The 25,453-nt window shown below is 41.2% G+C and overlaps 2 protein-coding genes across 5 annotated transcripts in view; one reads left to right on the forward strand and one right to left on the reverse strand.

Annotated features, from left to right (window-relative positions):
- mtmr7b (myotubularin related protein 7b) overlaps positions 1 to 19,870 on the forward strand; it is a 28,770-nt gene extending 8,900 nt beyond the window's left edge. Inside the window, exons 5-14 of one of the 2 annotated variants that reach the window (XM_019879695.1) lie at positions 2,482 to 2,610; positions 2,695 to 2,829; positions 3,573 to 3,705; positions 7,759 to 7,868; positions 10,702 to 10,827; positions 12,357 to 12,406; positions 13,518 to 13,718; positions 15,723 to 15,857; positions 17,562 to 17,688; positions 19,331 to 19,870. In XM_019879695.1, coding sequence (XP_019735254.1) covers positions 2,482 to 2,610; positions 2,695 to 2,829; positions 3,573 to 3,705; positions 7,759 to 7,868; positions 10,702 to 10,827; positions 12,357 to 12,406; positions 13,518 to 13,718; positions 15,723 to 15,857; positions 17,562 to 17,688; positions 19,331 to 19,687 — 1,503 coding nt within the window. In that variant the 3' untranslated portion in view covers positions 19,688 to 19,870. Of the gene's footprint in view, positions 1 to 2,481; positions 2,611 to 2,694; positions 2,830 to 3,572; positions 3,706 to 7,758; positions 7,869 to 10,701; positions 10,828 to 12,356; positions 12,407 to 13,517; positions 13,719 to 15,722; positions 15,858 to 17,561; positions 17,735 to 19,330 lie in introns of both variants that reach the window. The other variant, XM_019879696.1, reaches the window with a different exon arrangement.
- A 1,027-nt stretch (positions 19,871 to 20,897) lies between these two features.
- The window catches only part of pmm2 (phosphomannomutase 2), a 9,586-nt gene continuing 5,030 nt past the window's right edge, over positions 20,898 to 25,453 (reverse strand). For all 3 annotated transcript variants that reach the window (XM_019879708.1, XM_019879707.1, XM_019879709.1), the window contains exons 2-8: positions 24,601 to 24,712; positions 24,234 to 24,310; positions 24,053 to 24,144; positions 23,786 to 23,885; positions 22,697 to 22,772; positions 22,514 to 22,629; positions 20,898 to 21,772 (exon numbers count right to left, since the gene is read on the reverse strand). In XM_019879708.1, the coding sequence (XP_019735267.1) occupies positions 21,668 to 21,772; positions 22,514 to 22,629; positions 22,697 to 22,772; positions 23,786 to 23,885; positions 24,053 to 24,144; positions 24,234 to 24,310; positions 24,601 to 24,712 (678 nt within the window). In that variant the 3' untranslated portion in view covers positions 20,898 to 21,667. The remainder of the gene's footprint in view (positions 21,773 to 22,513; positions 22,630 to 22,696; positions 22,773 to 23,785; positions 23,886 to 24,052; positions 24,145 to 24,233; positions 24,311 to 24,600; positions 24,713 to 25,453) is intronic.

Here is a 25,453-nt window from a genome sequence, read left to right on the forward strand (position 1 = left end):
CCACAAAGGGTGCATGAGCCCGATCACTTAACTTGATTTGCAGGCCCGAGCCCGAAGCAAACCCGAGATTTCATATTTTATTTGTGAGGACTCGGGAGGAGGAGGGGTGATTTCTGATAACAAAGCCTGTCTTTTGGAACGAAATCTAAGTTAAACAAGACTGGATAAACATTTACATCTTTCATATTTCTGTTCCTGAAGAGGTTACATCAGCGGACAATTTTCCATCATTGACGGATTTATTTTAAGAGTGGACGGGGAAAATTTAAGGCCGTCCGTCATTTTGACGCGTTGAAAATTGAGCCATTCACCACAGCAGCAGTACGTTCTTAAGAATCGAGTGCGGCACTTGAAGAGAGAGAAGCAGCGAGACCAAAAAGAACAATGACAGCAGGATCATAAAGATATGAAGGAGTTTTTTGAATTGTCATTGCGAGAGTTTAGTACAGTACGTGTTGTGATGACGCCGCTTGTTTTTTTTTTTGCAAACCACGGTCTCTCGTGGCCAAAACTATTCACGGCCTCGGAAAAAAAAAGTCAGCGAGAGAGAAGCCCGACCCGAACCCGAAGCAATGATTGACATTTTTAGACCCGACCCGAAATTCGGCCGGTCCACCTATAGTGTACATGCATACATATATATATATATATACACACACACACACACACACACACACACAGTATATATAATTTTTTATTTTTTCCGGAATTTTCAGGAAAGTCCACTTTCATCTCTGTACAATGTAGCGGTCATCAGCATGGGATGTGGCCAAAGGACGTCCACTTCTACATCTTTCTGTGACTCTTCCAGTCTCTTGGTATCTCTGTTGCAACCTGCTGATGACACTGTGAGACTCTAAGCTCAGTGGCCACTTCCGTCTGAGAACGTCCTGTTTGAAGCATGAATATGGCAAGATACTGTTGATCTATTGTTAGGTGTCGTCTTGGTCTCATGATGTCAAAATATGAAAAGCATGATGAGGACGACTGTTTAAATACCAGGATATTTATTAGTCGATTCATGGATCTAAAAGGACTGAAACATTTAACTGTTGCCCATCTGTATTCAAAAGCATGGGGAAGGTCATATTAAGTTCACCTGTTAAGGTTTGATGGCAAATTTCACCTGAAAGCCAAATATCCCGAACTTTTTGTGAGTACAGTAAATATTCCCATCCCCGGAATTCTATGAAAAGGAATATCCTTCACCCGGAACAAAAGCCTGTGCATTAACATTTTGACTACGATATTACATGTTACCGGAACTTACGTAAGCGGAAATTCCACTACCCGTAACCCGGATTGAGACGTCATGCCGCGGGATCTTAAATACACGCAATGCCCACCCGATGCTACGGAACGACCACACCGAGACACATTTTCACTTCGCGTTTTTCGATCATCAGATTCGAAACGACGACGCGTAAGTGAGTTTTTATTGGCGTGCGTTTTACTGTAATTGTGAATGATTTTAACTTTATTCACTTAACGTCCTGTAGAACGCGGCACTAGCTTAAAAGCAGCACCCACTCGATACGACCGAACAGACGTGTTCGCTTCGCCGTTTACATTCATCAGATTCGAAACGAAGACGTGTAAGTGACTTTTTATTGGCGTGCGTTTGACTGCAATTGCGAAAGATTTTAACTTTATTCACTTACGTCGTGGAGATCATGGCATCGAAACGTAGAAGAACTGTAATCACTGGAGCGGAGCGAGTGAAATGCACCCGTTTGAGCAAGGCTGGACACAAAGTTAAAAGCATCCAGCAGACACTTGGAGTCGGAAAGACGCAAATCTACGAAACTTTAAAAAACAAGGCATCGATTCAACTCCTGATGACAAGCCACCATTCAGCGAGGAAGCAATGCAAATGGCAACAAATCCATCAGTATGCACAAGAATTACCAGACATCGGTGATCAACGGGACAGTTACTTGCAACTAGCAACAAAACTGTATGACACGCAGGCAAACATTGTCATAAACCAAAGAATGCATCCAACCAAACAATCCAAAATAGACACATTTTTTTCCCAAGACAGAAAAAAAATAAACATTAAAATACTGTACGTATTTTACTGTTGTGATTTTTTTGGGATACACCTGTATTGCAGTTTTTGTTATATAAAGTTTTTGGACAGTATATTTTTGTATTTTATTGATTGTGTTGTTACACGTGCATTTTTGTCAACATACTTGCAGGTTCATAAAGGACATGTACCATGCTCATTTCCCAAATGAGGAATTTCTGTTATCAGGACAAATTGGACAGCGCAAACACGAGTCCGCACGAGAGAATCTTTACTGTACTGTGATTCATGATAATGCATACATCCCTGTTAATGTAATTTATCTCATCACGCGACTTGACTTTTTCACGAAGGACAACCCAACATCTTCATAATGTTCCAAATAGCAGCACATATTTTGGAGTCAGCTAACAATATTGAATAAAATATTACGTGTCGTCTTTTCCCAGATATGTGAAACGTATCCTTCAGAGCTATTTATTCCAAAGTCAGCCTCACCTGCCGTCATTTTGGGCAGCTCAAGGTTCAGGAGCCGAGGACGATTTCCTGCTCTGTCATACTTTCACCAGGACACACTGGTCAGTGTTTCAGACAATCATACTGAACTACCATAAATGAGTGTAATGTTAATAGCATTATGATGATGTTTCATTGCCTTTAAGGCTGCAGTGTGCAGGTGTAGTCAGCCACTGTCAGGCTTCAGTGGACGTTGTCAGGAGGATGAAGCCATGCTGCAAGCTGTGATGAAATCCAACCCTGGAAGTGCCTATATTTATGTGGTCGATACGAGGCCCAAGGTAACACACTTAAGACTCACCTCTCAGCACATACCCGAGGAGAGCTTTAAAGAGAAACAGCTGTTTACATCGAGTTACAGATGCTCCCCAGCTTACGAACGAGATACGTTCCGAACGATCGTTCGTAAGGTGAATTCGTTTGTAAGTTGCTTCAGTGCTATATTTTGTATGCAATGTATGTTTAAGGCTTGTATAAGTATGTTTACTTGCTAATGATCGTCGATTGCATCGGCACTGCACCTTTCACGTGTTCCATTATGCGATCCTTCTGTTTAGAAATGGTACCGATGGTCGAACGATTCATGTTGTATGCACGTGCAACTCTCACCATTTTCTCACCCGCATCAAGCTTCTTTATTATTGCCACTTTCATTTGAAATGAAATGGCTTGCCTCTTCTTTACACTTCCACTCTCACGAAGAAGCCTTTCGCTTTTCACCAACCATATTGAATAATGAATGCACGAGATATTTAACAACTGGGCAGAGGAAGCCGGATTCGGGATGGATGCTGGTCGAGCTCTCACAGCGCCTCACGTCGGTATTAGCGGCGGAAAGAAGCACTACACCTGAACTGTACTCGGAAAAAGGCGCGCAATACAAAATCTAAGTTTTTCTTTTCTTTTTCGACATACCCGTAAAAATGTTCGTATGTACCGTTGTTCGTAACTCGGATGTTTGTAAGTCGGGGAGCGTCTGTATAATATTTCCCATGTACACTGCTTTTTATGAATGTGTGTCCAGCTGAATGCCATGGCAAACAGAGCCGCTGGTAAAGGCTATGAGAATGAGGACCACTACACTAACATCAAACTGCACTTCATTGGCATCGAAAACATTCATGTGATGAGGAACAGCCAACAAAAAATTATTGACAGTAAGTAGGATTGCAGACCCGTAGACCGGCCGTGTGAGGTGTCTTTATTTCTTCTTCCTGGATCACTGTCCTGTGTATAAATGATTCAGTGAGTAAAGATGGCCTTGTAATTTACCGGCTTCCACCTTTCGTGTTGGAGGCATAACAGAGGCATTGTATGAAGTCTAAAGCCAGAAACAAACCACCCACGCCCGCCCGTTGTGTTGAAAGCAATAGATGAGTTTCAATGTTTACAAACATTGCCTCCAAGATGCGCAAGCATCTTAATGACGTCACTGTTGTTTGCAAAGACAAGCATTCTTAATTGTCTCCTCAGTCCAATTCTCACGTCGTCAAGCTTGTAACCATAACTTTCGCTGTTTTTTTCTGAAAGGGGTGTACACCAGCAGGAATTCTATAAAAGACTAGATCTCTGTGTGTGCCCTTTCCATTCTGACAACCCATGGCACGAGACTATTATGACTCACAAGCATGTGTTTTCTGCCTCCAAGATGCGCGCGGAGCCAGACTTAATGTATGCATACGTCACATGAAACTGATCTATTGTGGTTGTTGCAGGTAATTATTTAATTGGTCTGAGCCCAATTGCCAATGTGAACGTGCACATCTATTGAAAGGAAAAGGACAATCAATTCTGGCTCTCCTGTTACTGTTATGCCTCAGATGTGCCAATTTACCAGGAAGCCAATGTTTACTTTTATATATAGATATATATATATCTATATATAAAAAAAGAATGTTTAATTAATAAGGGGCGGCTGGAGTTTACTGCCTGCACTATACTTGACCATCATTCGGGGCACCACATCTGTTTTGGGGATTAAATTAAAAAGGCTTAAACAGACAAAATAAACCTCTGGAAAACAGTCATTAACGAGACAGCTGCAGCATTTGAAGAGTTGTGAGTTAATTTTTGAAGCTTAGAGATTAACTTTTAAATACAGACACACACTATACAATGCAGTTTTAAATCATGTGCACATTATTCTCGAAATCTACATGGCAATCGGAAGAAGTACATCATAGGGAAAGTAACGATGATGATAAAAGAAGCAAATATTGATAAAATCTTCGCACATGACTGTTAACAGGCCTGAGGATTTCAGAAATTAACAAACTGTTTTTCGGTTCCGTCAGGTTACCTAATGGGAAACCACTAACTAATTTTGGGTTTCGTAAACATTCATCATGGGACTGATATTCATAGTCAAGATTTGTGATACTCAAACGTATAATATTTAAAGGGTAAATGTTTGAAAATTATGCATTAACAATGAACATAATTACATCAGCAGCCGTGTACACCAGGTTTATTCAATAAAATAAATGGATCAAAATATGTTGTTTAACACTTTTATTGTACTCATATGGCATCATGAATACAGCATACCACAAAATCTGGCTACAAGTAAACATGACACTGTTAACATGATTATGTGTGTGTGTACTATTTATGTAAATAAACATAATATCAATGGCTACTCACCCCCTTTATTAATACAAAAGCATGTAATAAGAATTGAATGATTACAATCATGTGATGAATCTTTTAAAAAAATGACCTTATTTCTAAATATAGACTTATAATATTGATATGGCTTGACGTCCTCTTTACAAACCCAAGACGATGCACTGTGTAATCTACTATCAATTTGACCAAAGAATCTACCACACGTCATCGTTGGGCCTACCGACAGTTAACATTTGTATTACTACACCTTCTGACGAATGTTTTATTCCTAAAGTTACCATGTCTACAACTAGTAATTTATAGAATAACTAAGACTGTTTCATAATATTCTTCATAGCGATTAGCCTTTAGATCTAATGACCAACTTCAAGTACTTGCCTCGGAATTGTGTCTCCCGTTCTATTTCTCTTTTGTGTTTTGTGCATACATCACACGTCATGTTGGTAAAACGCCCTTCATCGGATGATATGAAAGAAAATTCGACTGGCATTCCCATTTCTTAAATGTAGTAACTAATACACCTTTTGGTGTTTTGTTCGCCGCCATCTCTATCCATCATCCATGCGCTTTCTCAGCGTGCAGACTAAAATAGCAACCCGCATTCGCACATAATGTTTCGTGTTCCGCACCTCCACCACTGAATAAAAACAAAACGAAAGGAGAATAGAAGAAAAACACTCACACATCACATCACATCACACCACACCACAAACACACATACAGGCACAGTGAAATCGCTTTGATCACACAGGAGAGATTTTATCGCATACAGTCAACTAGTGTGTGGTGATTTTTATGGGAAACGATTTTTCGGTACCGTACAAATGATCCCACGGAAATGACACGATACCGGAAACGATCGTTACCGTGAAATTCTCAGGCCTGTGTTAACTTTCTAGATGGAAATGGCACTCATGGAGTAAATTAAAAAAAAGTTTCAAGTACCAATTTTGTACACACTGGCAGCCTGCAAAATGTCTCCCAATGTATGAGCTGTGTGAAGTTGGTCCTAATTCCAATCTCACAGTCGTTTGAAGGAGGTGGCAGAAGTCAGGGGAAAAAATAGTAAAAAGCAAAAGTTAAAAATTTGCTCTGTTGTATATAAAGAAGTAAAAACTACTAGCCGAGGTTCATCATAATCTGGGACCCCAGTGTCATTGTCTGCATGTACGTTATGAATGTCAACATCAAGTGTGTTTGGATTAGGTATTGCTATTGCTCCCAGTGTCTCATCATCATCAAGGCTGAAGTCAGACTGGTATGCTTCAGCAGGTTCAACAAAATCTGGATCACCAATTTCATCGTCTGAAATGGATTCTGTCTCAGATAAAGCACCATCAGGAAGGCAAACCATTTCAATGGCTTCCTTGAGTGAATAAGATCTTTGTCGCCCTGCCATAACGCACCACACACCTGCAACCAGAGTATTCTGTAAGATAGTTCACTAAAAAAGCTTCCAGTCCAACAAAGATATATACTAATATAATATGTGCAATGGAATTTAGGCTACATCAGTTTTGCTCACTGAACAGTCAAATGAACATTGCATTATGCCATTGCGTTTGATCAAGTCTGCCTCTGATAGTGTGTAACTTCACTCCAAATTATTTCATTTTCCATAGGATGCACCCTCAATGACAACTCAAATCAATAAGTAAACACTGGTGATAGGAAAATAACCCTAGTATAGACTGTTGCTCAAAATATAGGTAAACTAGACGACAAAGCATGTGGCATCCATTGGGACTAGTCCGGCCAAATGTTGCAAAGCTGCAACAATGAAACAGAGCTGCCCCTAGGGGAAAACCCAGAGGAGATAAAATCTACAAATTGGCATATACTGTATCTCTATACTGTCATGATTCATCTTATAAAATAAAGGCGATTGGTAGTAATACTTACATGAAATGGATGCCTAGAAAATAATTTCATGTGTACCCAAGAAGGAAGACATGTTGAAAGTGAGAAAACTCGCCATCCAGTGAGTTATTGCAAACTGTTTGTTGCCCATGCACAACGAAGGTCTGCAGTGGTACTTTTGAGTAAAAAAGGGCTCATAAAATATGAATGTGGATTAATTAGGGGATTAGCATTTAGCTGCTGCAAATCTGCAACACCTGCCCCGAGAGGGGCTTTAATCCGACAGCTTTCACTCTCTTGCTGAGCGGCTAGCTTGCTAGGTGCTAACAGTAGAGCTTTAGCTAAATGCAGGCAGCAGGCACCGTACAATTTAGTGCATATTTATGTCCTTTATTTATTTAGTGCACCCTTAATTAGCGATTGAACATGATTGACAGTGCACGCATTAAAAACTGAGTACTCGAGGCAGAAAAAAAATCCCAAAGCATTTTTCTGAACCAAGGTTGCGGAATTACTCGAGTACCTGTTTTAGTCCTAGTCTTCCATCACCCACTTTAGAAACAAACCAGTGTCCCCTTTGCAGATGATGATAGAACTTGAGGCGTGTGGAAATGTCCAAACTGTCAAACTGTGGTGAATCGTTGTTGATAACAATGACAATAATTTGAAGAAAAACAACTGTTTCAGCTGTGTGTGTGTATTTCCTTCTGTCTTCTATGCAGTGGGTGAAATGCGATCTCCTTCGATGACTGACTTCCTTTGGGGTCTGGAAAACTCTGGTTGGCTGAAACACATTAAAGCTATTCTAGATGCTGGAGTCTTCATTGCCAGGGTATATATTTCTTAATCCCTGTAAAGTAACACTTTTACTTCGTACTTCAAACTGTGTGTGTGTGTGTGTGTGTGTGTGTGTGTGTGTGTGTGTGTGTGTGTACAGTGTATATATATAATATATATTAGAGCTGTCAGTTTAGCGCGTTATCATCGGCATTAATTTAAATGAATCTTAACGGAAATTTTTTCTCGCGAGATTAACGCGGCACACTTCACAGCGGATGTTACGTTGCTCTATAAATACACCAGAAACAAAACAACAAGCGTGCTGCACAGGTCCACGCACGCGCGAGACACCGAAAACGGATACTTAAAGAGCTTATGAATGGAAAGTTTACTTTTAAAAAGTTGCCAGATTGTTCCACTGACAAGACCAAAGTTACCTGTATGTTTTGTAGTCGTAAACTGAGCTATCATCAAAGCAAGTCGAGTCTGAAATACCACCTAATGGCTAAGCACACAGCTGACGTGAGTACTCCGCCCCCTCGTCTCAGACAGACAGCTATGGATCATTTCAAAGCGAAGAAAATGGATGACACGACGAAGAACAAATTGGCTGAAGCCATAGCTCAATGCATGGCTACTGCATGCAAGCCTGTCAACATTGTCCACAGCTCGACTCAAGCTGAAATCATTCGCATTGCATCGAATGACTCCACTATGGATTGCCAGCGAGAGCCTCCATTACAAGCTGTGTACAGAGATTGTACGTAGCGGAGAAGGCTAAGGAACACCAAGCGGGAAAAGACACTGTTTCGGGAGAGAAATAAGAGACTCGGTTGATGAGCCTCTGGTGAATAAAGAGCAGGTAGCCTGTTGAGTACGATGTATGCCACTGACACGATTGTTACTTGTTTGGAACTATTTTGTGTGGAAGGTTACCGTGTCCATATAAATAATGGGGGTGGAGCTTCTCTGTGTTCGTCTGACAGCGACGGTGCGCTTCGGCACGTCGAGAGTTCAGCGGTGCAGTGGTAGCAACCTAGCGACCACACTGAAAATAAAAAATCTCCTGTGTTGTCATCGAACCAAGTGTAGTCATCCGAAATGATGTCTACACAAAACCATAGAGAAACTTCCGCGCAAGAAGGACCAACAGAATCAACATAGCCTGACTGCTGTGTTCAAAGCAAACTTGAGAAAAACGAAGTATGTGTGTTAGCGATCACTCCGCCAAGGACTATATTTCGGTTTTTCCGGTCATATTCCATAATATAAATAAAAAGATAACAACCACTTTTTTCTCTCATGAATCGATTTATTGAAAACTTATTGATGAGCGATAAAGGAATACGTGAACATGCAATAGCCAATGCAGTTAAAAAATACATCTGTATTTCACAACAGCTGCAGTTGTAACAAGGCGCTTTAGAGAACATAAAATAACAAAATAATTGAACACATAAGATATGGACAGTCATGCTATCGTAACCACTATTTCTACATACGTCTTGTTGTATGAAGCAAAAGACAAATATGGATTAATTTATATATATATATATATATATATAATATGTGTGTGTGTGTGTGTGTGTGTATGCATGTATGTATGTATCACCATTCACTACTAGTTGGCAGACATTCGATTGCGCTCATATAAATTTATGAGCACAAGACTACCTACATGTTAGCTATCCAATTAATGAAAAAAACTACGATATGGGTTGAATTTCATTAGCCCCGAAAAGGCTTCCCATGGTCCCAGATGTTTTTCCATTCAACTTTTTTGTGGCCGAGCAATTCAGATGGAACTGTCTCAGAACTATCTCAGAGTTGGTTCAAAAGCGCCGGACATCTGGGGCCAAGCGAGGCTGTGTTTTCACTGTTATCTGATTGGCTGACAGTGCTGCAGTCAGGAACTCTGTCCCACATGCCCATTTCCTGGTTTTAGACAAGCTGCCCGCTGGCCCTTGCCAGAGTTATAAAAATACAGTATATACAATAAACAATGGTCTTTCACAACAACGGTGAACCATATTTACAATTTCATCCATACTAATGGATGCATTTTTGATAAATATTGGTGAAAGTTTTTGTGAAAGTGTGCAGGCAACACTTGCTTGCCAGGTCTCATTAACTTGAATGAGAGGATGGGGGGCAGATTAGAGACCTGCCGCTCCCCCAGCCTGACCGATTGTGGCCCCCACCTCAGAATGGCGGCTTCGGGTGGCCGCTGGAGAGCTTCAGAAGCCGCAGAGTGAGGACGACCAGCTGTTGACTCAGAGGCGGCCAAATGAATGAGAGTGAGTACTCATTCAAAATGAATGAGCATTGGCGGCGAGCTATGCGTGCTGCTCACGAAATCACTGTTGTGCTGTTTTGTCCATGGTACATATGAAATTGTAAATATGCTTCAATATTGTGATCAGACACAAACTAGGTATGCGGTATACACTGCATTTTTTTCTTGGTGGTGGTTGGCTGGTGGCTGTCATAAACTTGGAAATTGATTTTTTGTCGATGTGTGAGAGCTTCTGTGTATTCAATGGACTGTACTTATAATGTTGCCACATCATGCAAAGGGAATTACTATTTTGAATTGCCCCAAAAAATAGTGGCCAAGACTCAACCCTTGGAAAATGTTATTATACACTGCAAGCTTTCACAGTACAGTTTGTCCCGCCCCCATTCCGCCTCGTTATAATGGAAAAGCAACAAAGGTGTGTGGTGTGGTGCCAGGCATTGCAGCATGCTATGATGTGGGGCTGCTTGGGCCCAAAGGAAGAGCGGCATAAGTTATTACGATCCTAAATCTTGTTTAACATAATCATGAAAGTAGCAGGTAGTTGCTAGTTTTTGACACATAAATGTATTGAATGATGTATTTTCAGGCGGTGGCTGATGAAGGAGTCAGTGTGTTGGTTCACTGTTCCGATGGCTGGGATAGAACAGCTCAGGCCTGTTCTGTAGCCAGCGTACTGTTGGACCCATTTTATCGTACAATCAAAGGAATGATGGTAAACACACAGCCACACACTAGGGCCTGACCGATATGGATTTTTTTTATTTTGGGCTGATGCCGATTCTGATGTTAGGCAGAAAAAAAAATAAAGATTAATCCGCTGAAATAATTTCATCCATCCATCCATTTTCAAATCCGCTTTTCGTCACAAGGATCGCGGGGGGTGCTGGAGCCTATCCCAGCTGTCTTCGGGCAGTAGGCGGGGTACACTCTGAACCGGTTGCCAGCCAATCGCAGGGCACGCAGAGACGAACAACCATCCGCGCTCACACCTTGGGACAATTTGGAGTGTTCAATGAGCCTGCCATGCATTTTTTTGGAATGTGGGAGGAAACCGGAGTACCCGGGGGAAACCCATGTAGGCATATCGAGAACATGCAAACTCCACACAGAAAGGTCGAAGCCAAAATCGAACCCTGCACCTCTGCACTGTGAGGCCAACACAATAACTATTCGACCACCGGGCCGCAAATACTGCATGCATTTCACATTGTGGGGGTGGTGAATTCTACACTGATGATGAAAATGTTTATACATTCTATGGAGACAATATCACGACCATCCATTTTCTGAACTGCTTAACCTCACAAGGGTCGCGGGGAGTGCTGGAGCCTACCCCAGCTGTCTTCGGTAGTAGGCAAGGGATGCCCCGAACTGGTTGCTAGCCAATCGCAGGATATCGGGACCATTTATTATAAAACATGCAAACTCCACACAGGAAGGCTGGAGCCAGGATCAAACCCACGACCTCTGCACTGTGAGGTCGAGGCGATAACCATTTGACCACTGGGCCGCCCTGAAATAATTTAAAACCTATAATTCATAAAATACCCCCCCCCAATTCAATGGGTGTCAATTATACGTGAGTTTTCGCTGTTCGTGGGCTGCCCTGGTCACCATTAATAGCAGGGATCAACCATTAGTATATGGCTCGGAAAGATAACTTGATGTTGCACTGTGTTTTTATTTTATTGCTTTAAAAAAAAACTTAACTGGCTTTAGGTTGCGTGTAAAGTAGTGAAATCCAGATCAATTACTTGCACAACTTCTTTGTATTGCGCACCAAAGGACTGCATGTAAAAATTAAGATTTGCTTTGTTTTGAATGACAGTTCCAAATAATGACCTAATCAACAATTCCATTAGATGTATTTAAGGATACAAGGTTATGGTCTAGATTTATCCGTAATAAATAATCAGACCAGAGTTATTTGCGTACAACTGCTGTAATTGGTTTGAGTACATAAAGATAAAAACAATTGGCAAATATCGTTCGTTTAGCCAATTAATTTCGTTGATATTTGAAGGGCCATAATCGCCCAATTTAATCGACTGGCTGATTAATCGGTCGGGCCCTACCACACTCAGACCACGCACATTCTACAGTATTTGTTGTTCTAAGATCACTGTCTGTCATGCAGCTCATCTCTTTTCAGCTCTGATCTGCTGGTAGGCCATGTACCTGAATATGGCAGATCTATTTTTATTGTTCAGCATTTACATGTGTTCCTCTTCTCTCACGTAGTTGCTGATAGAAAAAGACTGGGTTTCGTTTGGTCACAAGTTCTCCCACAGGTCTGTAACTGATCAAACTTGACAGCACATCAACACCAGATCACAAGTTATAAGGAAATTATAACTGTTGTTACTGTAGTTGTTGTTTTTTTAAATGAAATCCATCCATCCATTTTCTGAACCACAAAAATGTAATTCAACACCCAATCATTAAAACAGAAATTAACTAGCTAAAACTTTACTTTGAACAGTAACTGTAGGGGTCACTGTGACAAATATAATACTCTCTTTCCTGCAAACCAACGTACCAAAATTTTCTCCCACATGTCCTTGTTAGGGTGTCGTGGGAGTTACAATACAATAGAATACATCCTGATTTATAATAGCGCTTTAACAACAGCTGCAGCTGTAATAAAGCGCTTAACAAAACAGTTAACATAAAGTAAAATAATAAACACAACACATAACACAAAAACACGGGCAGTCGTGCAATCTTAACCACAATTCCCTCATACGCTTTGTTGTTTGAAGCAGTTCAAGATGAAAGAGTTGAAGCCTATCTTAGTCGATTGGGCGAGAGGCAGCCTTGGACTGGTCGTCAACCAATCGCACCGCACAAACGAATGAACACTTGAAATGTACCAGTTTGTGTGGAATGAATGTATGCATTACACAAGTTTCACTCTTTGAATGGTATTCCGGAAATTGAAAATTTTTCATGATATCCACATTTTTGACGAGTATCAGGATGTGTTGATTCCACAGAAATATATATTTCGATTTTTTGTTCAATTTTGAATTTTGAAAGTAAACCTAACATGCATGTTTTTGAAATGCGGGAGGAAGCTCGAGTACCCAAAGAAACCGCCAATCCCACGCAGGAAAGCCAAAGCTGAGATCTGAATCCCAGATCTGAGAAGTGTGAGGCAGATTTACTCACCACTGTTGTCACCACACCAAAATCAAAATAACAAAATAATGTTTTAATGTTTTGACTGCAATTATTTAGCTATCAGTGTTTTAGTTGTAGTTTTTGTATTTTGTTCTCTCCAGCTTCTCCAAAAGCAACTTTGAACAGAAGAGGAAATTAATGGATGGATGCTTTTATTCCCTGCAGAGAAAGTCACGTTGGTTCCAATGATTAAGAGAACCTTTGTATTTATTTCTTCAGGTATGCCCACTTGGATGGCGATCCCAAAGAAGTGTCCCCAGTTATTGATCAGTTCTTGGAATGTGTGTGGCAGCTGTCTCAACAGTTTCCATGTGCCTTTGAGTTTAACGAGTGCTTCCTCATTGCTATACACACACACGTCTACTCCTGCTGGTATGGGACCTTCCTGGGCAACTGTCAGAAGGAACGCAATGATATGAGGTAACAACACAAAGCACACAATTCAGCATGGTAAAGAACCTTTTGAGGAGCAAGAACAGGGTGGGCACGGCTAACCTCGAGGGGCACTTTCCTGCATGTTTTAAATGTCTCCCTGTGTGTTGGAGGAGGGAGACATCCAAAACATGCAGGAAAGCGGCCCTCAAGGACCGGAGTTGCTCAGCCCTGTACTAGAATGTTGTTTCGGGTGCTGAAAAGGTCTTTAAACTTGAGATGGCACAGTACAACGATTCACAAAATGGCTCTGAAAATGTTTGTGTTGATTAGGATTCGCATAGAAAGTATTTGTGCTTAAAAGTAGTACAAGCACAAGTAGGGATGAGGACACTTATATTTAAATAAAGATTAGATGTACGTTAAAAATAGTGGAACTTGTGTTGTGGCCCGGTGGGCGAGTATTTAGTGCGTCGACCTCACAGTGCAGAGGTCGTGGGTTCGATTCCGGCTCCGGCCTTCCTGTGTAGGCTTTGCATGTTCTCCCCAGGCGTGCGTGGGTTTTCTCCCGGTACTCCAGTTTCCTCCCACATTCTAAAAACATGCATGGCAGGCTCATTGAACACTCGAAATTGTCACTCGATGTGAGTGTGAGCGCGGATGGTTGTTCGTCTTTGTGTGCCCTGCGATTGGCTAGCAACCGCTTCAGGGTGTCCGCCGCCTACTACCCGAAGACTGCTGGGACAGGCTCCAGCACCCCCCTGGTGACCCTTGTGAGGACAAAGTGGATCGGAACATGGATGGATGGATGGATGGATTAATTTCTTTACTTTTAAATGTGCCTGTGCAGCCCTGCCTACTACCAGCCACAGTTTTCAACTGGTCTTCAAAAATTCTAGAATTAGGGGTCAGTCAATGGTCCAGAAAATGTTCATTCAATTGAAAGATTAGTATCTGAGTTAAGACAATTTTTTTGTTTTCTATGTAGTAATATCATGGCCTGCAAACTTAAGTTATACCTCAAGGTAGTGATGGGACGATGATACCTCAAGGAGTGTATTGACCCACTTCACAAACTATGTCAGCGCTGTATTGAGACTGTGTTGGTCACCCAATAGTGACCCCTGCAGTAGTTATAAAATCATTGCAGGTAAAGAAATTCATTGTTTATATAAATCTTAAACTGAGTTGGTATGTAAAATACAGCAAATTTGAGTTACAATTCAGATTTTTAACTGACGTAGAAAATTTATGTTAAATCATGTGAAATAAAAGACAAAAAAGTGATTAGTTTATGAATTTTTATTGAGGAACAAAAGTTTTTGGAGTGTCTTTGCTCCAAGGCAATTTCTCCTCTGAGACACCAGTTCCCCAGCCTCAGAAAATACTCTTTCACATGGCTCAGATGACGATAGTGAGCAGAGAGTTTTAAATGAAAGTTGATGCAGATGTGGATATGTTTTCTGGTTCCATTTCCAATATTGTAAAGGGTCTTGTTTTCTGGGTGTGTTTGCTTCTGACAGGCAGCGTTGGACTTCAATTATGGAGGATCTTGCAATTATAAGATAAAATGAATAAAGCAACTGTAAGGCTCTTTAACTGACTATCATATGTATAACAGGTCATTCACTTGATAAACTGATAAAGTGGGTGCAATGCGCCACCGTAAAAAAAATTGTATATAACAGTAAACAATGCTCAAAGGAGAAAAAGATTTACCAAGATCAAAATTATTCCACACTGGGGAAAACTTCTTAGAACGATCCATAATTTCGCAAAGCTCCAGCCAACAAACCCACGACATGTTGATACAGTTTCTGTCCTTATAAACACACTTTGGCGCAGCATATTCAAACGAGTCAGTTCCTGTATTGGTCACGTGATTCTTTCTTAAAGCAATACACGCACCGATACGGGGTTTCACTCTTGAGCTCTCGGCACTGTGCTGACGCACCAGTGTCGCTCGTCCCATCACTACCTCAAGGGATTCAGCACATTTCATTTGGATGAATGTGTATAACTGCTGATGATGTGCATATGTGCATCCCTCAGGCTTCAGGAGCGCAGTCATTCCGTGTGGCCCCAGCTGTGGAAGGACAGAGCAGTCTTTACCAATCCACTGTACAAGGCTGAACTGAGTCAGTGTCAGGGTGTACTGAGACCTAACACCACCCCCTACTGTTTCAAGTAAGTCACTACTGTGTGGATCCTCAATTCAGTACAGTCCAGTGATCCCTCACTCTAACGCGGTTCACTGGTTCACTTTCTGCAGCTTCGCTGCACGGATTTTTTTTAGTGCAGGTATTTAAAAGCTTTTAAACAGTGAATTGCGTTCTGCATCCTGATTGGCTAAGGCACTGACCGATGTGAACAGTCTCCACACCTTGTCTCTGTACAGCTTGCCAAATTTACCTTTGCTAATTTTTGGTCTTTGGTTTTATTGTCTCAGTAGCGGATGCTGGTCTGTCAAGGAGGGGAAGCTCAATTTCGGCCTACGTCATAAAATGTGTCCGTTTATTTACACGTGAATTCTACTCTCCGTTCCTTTTCAAAAAAATGACAAGGTTGCCTTCACCATAAGATCGGTGATTGGCTCATTTCGCTGTCAATCAAAAAGAGATTCAGCCTCAGACAGATCATCTAATCATCATGCAGAAAGCTGAGCTTCCTGGCCAGCCTAAACACGCCCACTGTCCAGAGACTCCCAGAGACGCTGAGCGTCCAATGGGCGGGACAAAACCAGCATTTATCCAATGACTCGTCTCGTTTCAATGCATTGGGACAACCTACCCTGAATTCTCTCGACGCCCAGCGTGTGCGCTGTAGACGCTCAGCGTCCACACAGTTTAAAGCACAGTGAAGTTGCGGGAATGGATGAGAAGAGAGTCGCGTCGTAACCAGTAATAAGAAGCTGATTCAGAACAAAAGTTGAGCGCGTTGTAGCGCATATTTAGTCAATGACATGCACACACAATTGTATGTACACACATATATTTGATCACTTATTTTTTGACATTTTAGGGGAAGCTGAGCTTCCCTTGCAGTCTTAGAGCAATCGCCTCTGCATTGTATACATAGCTCAGTATTGTATAATAACTGTAAAAAAATAAAGCTGACTATCAAGTACCAAGTACAACTTTATTGTCAAATGTGCTGTATGTGAAACATACAGCACATTTGAGATTTTGGCCCTCTCGCATTTTATTTGCTTTTTTTTTTATTTATAAATCCTACTTCACGGATTTCACTTATCACTGGTTCTGTTTGGAACGTAACCCCCGCAATAAACGAGGGATTACTGTACTGCACTAAAAGTGAAACGATGATGGCTTGAGTAATCGTTCTGTGTTACACATAAATTTCATAAAGTTCATTGATACAGAAAGATGTCATTCATCTTGTATCTACTCCCAAAATATACCTTGGACATCCTTGATGGAGTTATTTTTAAAAGTATTTATTTGTTTAGAACTCAATATACACTCGGCATGTTTTTGTGTTGCACACCACAGAGAAAACCAAATCGCACATGCAGGCACGCACGTTTAGGTGTCACTAGCTGTGTCCAAATTCGTAGGCTGCGTTCACCAAAGGGCCCTTAGCAGGCTTGGTCCTTCAAAGGCTCCTCCTTTTGTAGCCTCAGTGGACCGCATAAACCGTAGCGAATTGGGACAGGTCGAGTGACTGTTACTTGACTGTCTTCTGTACCACCACAAGGTGGCGGCAATTTGCTTGGCTGGTAGAAGAGACGATGAAGTGTAGAAGAGCGGAGCAATGTAAACTACGTTCGCTCAGGGCCCATCTCTATGGAAACAAATTTCATTTTTCATTGATGTCCTTAACTATGGGCTACTGCTTGCCCGTATTACTTTCTACTTGTTATTGATTTAGAATGTGGAAGGGACTCTACAATCATGCGGAGCAGTCGACGCCTCCTTGCCAGTCACCAGCCGACTTTCTGTCCGCTATGAGGGAGGAGTCCCAGCAGCTGGAGGAGGAGCTGACCAATCACCAGGAGGTACCACCAGGAGGAAACGCTCACCACCACCCGGGCTCCAGACAAGGCATACAACACACAGAACACTCATGACATTGCTACACATTTTCCCTCTCTAGTTCTGCTTGTTCCATCTTTGGAAGTTATTCATAATGTCCATTTGTGCTGTTGAGCATTTCAAAATACAAACCAACAGTAATGGCACTCTAATTATAAACCTAATTCCAAAGAAGTTGAGACATTGTGTTAAACATACATAAAAACAGAATACAATGATTTGCAAATCATGTTCAATCTATATTTCATTGAATACACAACAAATACAAGATATTTCATGTTCAAACTGATCATGTTTTAAAATTGTTTTTAACAACAAACATTAACTTTGAATTTTATGGCTGCAATACGTTCCCAAAAAAAGCTCGGATGGGTGGCAAAAAACACTAAGAAAGTTGAGTAATGGTCATCAAACACCTGTTTGGAACATCCCACAGGCTAACTGGGAAGAGGTGGGCGCCATGATTGGGTATAAAAGGAGCTTCCCTGAATTGCTAAGTCAGTCACAATCAGTGATGGTGTGAGGTTCACCTCTTTGTGAACAAATATGTGAGAAAATTGTCGAACAGTACCTTGAGTATCCTTCTCAATGTACAGTTGCAAGGAATTTATGGATTTCATCATCTATGGCTCATAATATCATCAAAAGGTTCAGAGATACTGGGGAAATCACTGCATGTAAGTGACAAGGCTGAAAACCAACATTGAATGCTCGTGACCTTCAATTCCTTAGGCATCATCTATGTGTAAAAGATATCACCACATGGGGTCAGGAATACAGGTCGGCGCTACATCCGTAAGTACAACTTAAAACTATTACAGTGGAAACTCCTCTACAAAGAAATCATGTTTGCAGCAAGAAATTTTTCACAAGAGGGGACTTTTCACTATAGTGAATTTATCTCAGATGTAAACACACACACAAACACACAAACGTATGTGTAAGATAAGATGAGATAACCTTTATTTGTCCCACACTGGGGAAATTTGGTTATCTTATCTTACACATGTTTGTACTCTTTATTTTTATTCCAATAGTACATAAGTATGAGCATACACTTACTTGACACTTCATATAGCCAGTGGAGAAAGAAAAAAAAGGGGAAGAAATTGCAAAATTTACGATCAGCATTCACTTTCACTTACATCAATTTCTTGCAAAATAAAAACATTTTACTTTGCTTCCTCCATCTTTCATTTTTATTACTTTTATCCTGTCTTCAAGCGTTAAAAAGCTTTTCTTCATTCCTTGGTCTGTAAAGGTCCGTTTTTGTAGCCATAAAATCTTAAGTTAATGATTTGCTAAAAACAACAAAGTTAATCAGTTTGAACATTAAATACCTTGTCTTTCGGGTGTATTCGATTAAATATTGGTTGAATGTTTTTTCAAATCATTGTATTCTGATTTTATTTAGGTTCAACACAATGTCCTAACGTCATTAGAATTGGTGTTGTGCATAACAGATGAATAAGTCAATGTTCTTCCAGAGTTTCACACATTACCCAACTTTGCTTCACAAAACTAAAGAAAAGTGTCTTAGTGATTTCCCTGATGAATCAGTGATGAGTAAATAAAGAGAACTTCTCACTTCTCTTTCTTATGCAGAGAATATCTGCGCTAACAGGGAAACCAATAATGTGGGAGAAAGTAGTGGTTAAAAGGAGGACTCGGCACATCCAGCAGAGACACTCTGGGCCGGACCCACCCAGCCCATACACAATTCCAGTCACCAGCCCCGCACAGGACCACAGGACCTTTGGACCAGCCAACCAAAACGCTATGGTGAAGGACCCCGGTCTCACCACATCTGTAGGCCAGCCCATCCAGGTCAAGCCCCTCAACGCAGATGACATCTCCAGCGACCTGGAGTCAGGCGTGGCTGACCTCAGCAGTCGGTCGTCCAGTGCTGGGGAGGAGGCCAAGGACCCGGAGACGGACGAGATAGCCTTCGCTACTGCCTGACTCAATACTTAATTGGAGTGGAAGAAGACCGCTAAAATAGCTATGTTAGCATTGTTTTATCTGAAGTGAATTTTTTGGTGTCTTTCTGGACAAAGGTACTTTATGTTTTGTCATATTTAAGATGTGAAAGCGCATATTTGAAATCAACAATACTTGAGTGATAATTTGCTGGCATTTGTATTTTAAAAAATGCACTTTCGTGATGGGTCCGTGATTTCATGCAGGAAAACATGATGGTTTTGGGGAAATGAGTCAGACATCGGGCAGTTGCTTTGTTTTCAGGACAGAGAAATCTTGTGTTGGTTATCAGAGTTTTCATCTAAAAGGAATGCAGCAAGAGGAGAAATTGTCAAACATTTGTCATGTCGTCTTAACATTGGAAAGCCAACGTGCAGGCCTGTTTGGTTTTATAGACATTATAGAAAACCATGCTTTTTTTTTTTTTAACTGTATTACAACCTTTAGGAATCACTTTGCGAATGAATTGGAAGGGATGGCTGGACTTGTAAGCCACATAGGTAAGTGTTAAGTCTGAATGCAGAAAAACAATTTGATATGTTATAAAACGAACAAAAAGTGAACATTGTTTACATCAACAGCTGCTCATGCCCCCCCCCACCCCCACAGTCATCTCATTCTGTGCAATATAATTTATTCTTTGTGTACTGAATTACGTTCTCAGATTGTACTGTGATTTACCAGTTGAGTGCATTCAGGCGTTACTGTAAGTGTTTATAAACTTTTGCGTGTCTTCTGTTTTGTACACACACCCAGAACCCATTCTTGAATCAAGAGATGTTGTCAACCTGATCTCTGCATTGCTTAAACGTATGAGGTGTATATAGTGGCAAGCATTGTAAGACCTGATCTTGTTAAGTTTGTATTTGACTGATGAGGGACACCAACAGATTGGCTGGAGGTGGGGATGGTGTTTGAAAAGCATTGTTGAATTCCCTGAATGAATGATGAGTAGCAGTAGCAAGCTGGTATAAATTTCACAACACTGTCAACATATGCTTAAAAAAAAGTTGTGAAAAAGCTTGACATAGCACAGCAAAATAAATTGTTACAAGAGAGGAACATCTGATCAATGCCATTTCCTTCTTACACTGCTGTCTGGCGTGCATGTGTCCTGTGTTAACGCTGCATCAATAAACACTCAGATGGCAACACTCTTGATGTGACATATCTCAAAGACAAATGCGAAAGATTATGACGTAACATGATTTATTTTTTTGAGAACCTGTTATTCTCATTTCCCGCAAAATACAGCAAGTGATAGTTGTAATTATGAAATGTTTATGGCTACACAAGCAGCTGTAGTTTCTTTCCCTGTTCGTGTCGGCCTACTGTTATGACATCATCATGAAACAGCAAGTCTTCTGCATGCTGTGCAGTAGTTGGTACTGGTCCCATAGGCAGGCAAAATTTGGGATTTCTGGGTGGGCCTTTTACCTTTCACAACTCCCTTTGAGCCACCGCCAGATAAAGCAAAATAGTGCATGTTTCTTGTACCTTTTTCTTCAGTAACTTGCAACAGAAAAAAAAAAACCCTTCATCCCACTTTGTTTACACACAAATGATCGAGTTATTAGCTCAGGGATCGAGGGCCGTGATTCAATTCTTCAATGAATATGGTCAATGAAACTCAGATTGTATTTTCCTGAGCAGTGATGGTGTTAATTAAAAAAACCCCGACTGACACAATTATTCCTGATTAGGTTGCACATTATTCCAGTTATTCATCATTCATTCTCAAGCGGATAGCTACGAAGTCGCTAATTATCACCAAATGTTGGCAATTACAGTCATCATTTAAAAATGCCTTGACACTTTCATGATCGGATTTCAAGTCATCAACAGTCAAATGATGCCTCAACAAAAACTAGGAACCGTAACTTGAAAGTTAGAGCCTCCGCAACTATTACAACTTCTTAAATACGTCTCTTCCGTCCTTGACATGCAGTCGATGGACTCCTCTCATGAAAAGAAAAGCTGCTGGCACAGCGTTATTGTTTCATCTGGACAGGTAACCTCATGACCAATGGTGCGAGGGTCGCAGTAGATCTCATAGTCATTTCCTCCCTAAAGCAAAACAAAGACAAAGGCAAACACACACACAGATAAATTGTTGAAGTTATTCCCTTTTCATCCCTCCCTTCACAGAAATATTTCCAATACTATATGAATGACTTAAAACTGCGCAAGCGCAGGTTAGCGATGTTGGTTAAGGCTGTGTTTCACCTTGTGACATGTTCCCACGTGTCACAGGAATGAAACACCACCATAAGGTCCAAGGACAACCTATACAAGTTCAGTTCACCTATTCGCTGATTCTTGTTTTGTTCTATTGTCAGTTATTTGCTGAAAAACAGTTTTATAAAAAGCTTTGGCTTTTCATAAAAACTGTTTGGCACCATCATGTGGCATTGTGGTGCAAAACGTATGCTGAAGGGAGTTGAGGGGCTTCATTTTGACATAATTTGCACTCAGCCACCACCTGGTGGCATCTTGGTGCCAAGGAACTAAGTTGAAGCACCCCTACATTTTCTGCTTGTGCCTCTGACCACAGAATAGGTACCACTGTGTTCCTAAATTGCACGGGGAGATAATACCAGCAACAAGATTAAGATTACAATACCGAATCCTTGATCAATTTATGTCTGCGGTGAAATTGTGAAATGACATTTTGGGTAAATACTGACCAGCAACAGACCAAATGCACATCACAATGAACGGTTCAGAAAAAACGTTGAGCCGAAACTTCCAAAAAGGTTCACTTTTCAAGTGAGGCCCGAGCGACATGGCTCTGAGACGCATACTCACAGGTTTAGTTTTGTCACCAAAGAAGTGAATGGTTGAGTAGTTGTCCTTCTCAATGATCCCCAGGCAGTATCTTTTATCCCAACCGTCAGGAAACACATCAAAGCTGATCTGCCCTCCTACAGAGAAACCAGCAGTGGCAAAACATGAATGGAACGAATCACATTCCAAACGCAGATGACTTACCGATTGAAAACGACAACCCTTTCCCTTTGAACTGCTTCCTTAAAACAGACACAAACTTCTCCCGGATTTTTTCTCTCTGTTGGGGCCAGAAAACACGAAAGCTTCAGACAGTCTTTTTGCTGAAAAGAAGCGAAATCCCAGCCATCACCGGCCTCAAACCCAGATGAAAATAGGTGAGCAGGGAGGAAGGGCATCCGCCGGTGTAAATACTGCGCTCTCGCAAGAAATCAGAGATTGCAGTACCAACTTTCCATCAGTAGGGGATGCTAATACCACTTGAGCATTTCGAATACAGTCGAATGGGGCTTTATGCAGATGGGGCAACGCAGTGCAATTTTTGTGTTGATCCTCCTCGTAAGAGTACATAATTTATCGCTCTCTCTTAGATGTATAATCAACTGACGAGTGTGACACTGCAAGGACTTCCATTTACATACATAGCGTACAATCAAAGTAGTTTATCATGCTGAAAAGACCGTCTTGTTCCTGTTCGAGGCCTTGAAGTTAAGATAACCGCATCAGGACAGCGCGCCCGTGACGCATCCACAGCTGCTGTCACAAACCAACCGTCAGCATGACTCCTCCAAATACATTGTGTGTTTCCCCACCCCTTTAGAAGTTTGTTGTGTTTGGGACACTCCGTAAGACAATAAAAGGGAGGAGACAAGCAAAATGTTTCCAGAGCTGTTTGGAGATTGTAATGGATTACACTCATTCACTCTCCTTGTGCACATGTAAAACACAACTCTGCTTGACTCCGAGTCTCTTTTGTGTTTTAAAGTTTGTCTTAAGGGTCTGATTGCCCGATAGATTGCCTGACAATCCTATTGTGGTTGACTTTCGACTTGGCCAACTTTCTTTTCCCTAGTTGGATGACTGCAACTCTCTGACGTTGAGTGACGGGGCAAAATGTATCTTCAAGCTTCCCCAGCTGAACCAGAACGTTGCTTAGAACACTAGGGGTAGAGACACACTCTTTTGTGGCATTGAAATCAATCAATCAAAGAGACTTTTCAGAGGACTGTGTGGCAATAAATATGCTAAAACAAGCCACTTGAATTATTCTCAGAGTGAGTGTGTGGATGCTACCTGGTCCAGCTCAAAGAACTCTTTGCGTTCCTCCACAGTACAGTTGCGTCCAATCGGGGAGACGTTCAACATGCCGTTACGAAATTCAATGAATGTACCCCTGTCAGAATTTAAAAAAACAAAAAAAACCCAAAAGAAACATGAATAAAATATACACAAAACACAACAACAAATGTCAACTACTTTTTGAGCAAACTGAATATACTGAATATTGGCCACATTGGAAACAAGATGATGGTACTGACAACAAGAATAAAATGAGAATACCTCTTCCTGGGAAGTTTGATCTTGGACAAGTAGTTGAGACAGAAATTGATAAACTCTTGTAGCAGCTCTTCTCCCATGTGGGCTTGGATGGACTGATGATAAACAGCAGATTAAGTGGCCCCATCTTGAGCATGAAAACACCTCAGTAGGCTTAAGAGCTTGGTGAAGACAATGTCTTTACCTGAATAGATAGTAGCTGTCCCTCCTTAAAGGCCACAAGACCATTCTCGGCAAATACATAGTCCACTTTGTGGATCACTGCAGACATCAGACAGTAGGGACAGGCATGCATAACCAAAGTTAGCACATCACACATCTCGGTAAGGTGCAGCGCAAACCAAAATCCCTGCAAACTACAGTACGCTCGCAATAATAAACTGCACGCTGGGCATTTTTATCTTTCTCACGGCAGAGTCGATGACACATTTTTATTACATTGCATGTCAATGGGCTGCACCATGAATAATGATGTCATGGGCAGCTAGTGCATGTTTGAAAGACACAGGTGAGGAAAATCTTTGTTCAAAGGTCAGGTTTGTGCGTCTCACCGTCATCTCCCAGTTGCTCTTTGATTTTGCTGAGGTCCGACCCCCCCACCACACCGACACGAACCTTCGTCTTCAACTTTTCAATAAACGTGGCCATTTCCGCAGTTACAGGCTGAAAGCACACAAGTGATACAACAGCAGAAATATAAATAGCAGCAATACAATTACAAAGCGACTGCATAGAACTCTCTTTACGGACAGATTGTTCATAATTCTTTATAAGAGCTTGTAAAAGATAATGCATACTTTCCAGAGTATATTTGTGTCTTTTTTTAAAGCTCACTTGCAAAAACTTCCTGTGATAGTTTATCCTTCCCATACACTCTACTCCTTTAAATTGGGTTTTAACATTAATAGATGTTGAAAACGCAAGGCCTTAAGCGGTCAAATTAGTGAATATAATTGGGCTGAGCTGTCCACTGCATCAATATGTCAGTAATTATGGATACCTGCAGTATTTACTGCAGTGGCCAGAGGAATATTTTCACTCTGGAAACGTCTCGGACAGAATTCACTAACATGTGCCCGCAGAGCACACTTTAGCTCACTAAAGGCCTTTTTCCAATGCACTGGTTCTATCCCGAACCAGCCTGGTTCCACCCTGTGTGGTGGCTTTTCCATTTCACCATTGATGGGCAACTGGCTGGCGCCACTCTCAACTCAACTGTATTTATAGAGCGCTTTCAAACTCTGAGTGGTTCCTTGATTTTCCTTGTGTGTGTGTGTGTGTACATAAGATAAGAAAAACCTTTATTAGTCTCGCAATGGAGAAATTCCCAATTCACAGCAGCAAAGTTATGAAAGGAAGAAGTAGAACAACAAAATATAGGAGCTGCTGGAAAGGCAGCCACTC

This window comes from Hippocampus comes, unplaced genomic scaffold (assembly GCF_001891065.2).
Source record: "Hippocampus comes isolate QL1 unplaced genomic scaffold, H_comes_QL1_v1.1 scaffold158, whole genome shotgun sequence".
In the NCBI taxonomy this organism is placed as follows: Eukaryota; Metazoa; Chordata; class Actinopteri; order Syngnathiformes; family Syngnathidae; genus Hippocampus; species Hippocampus comes.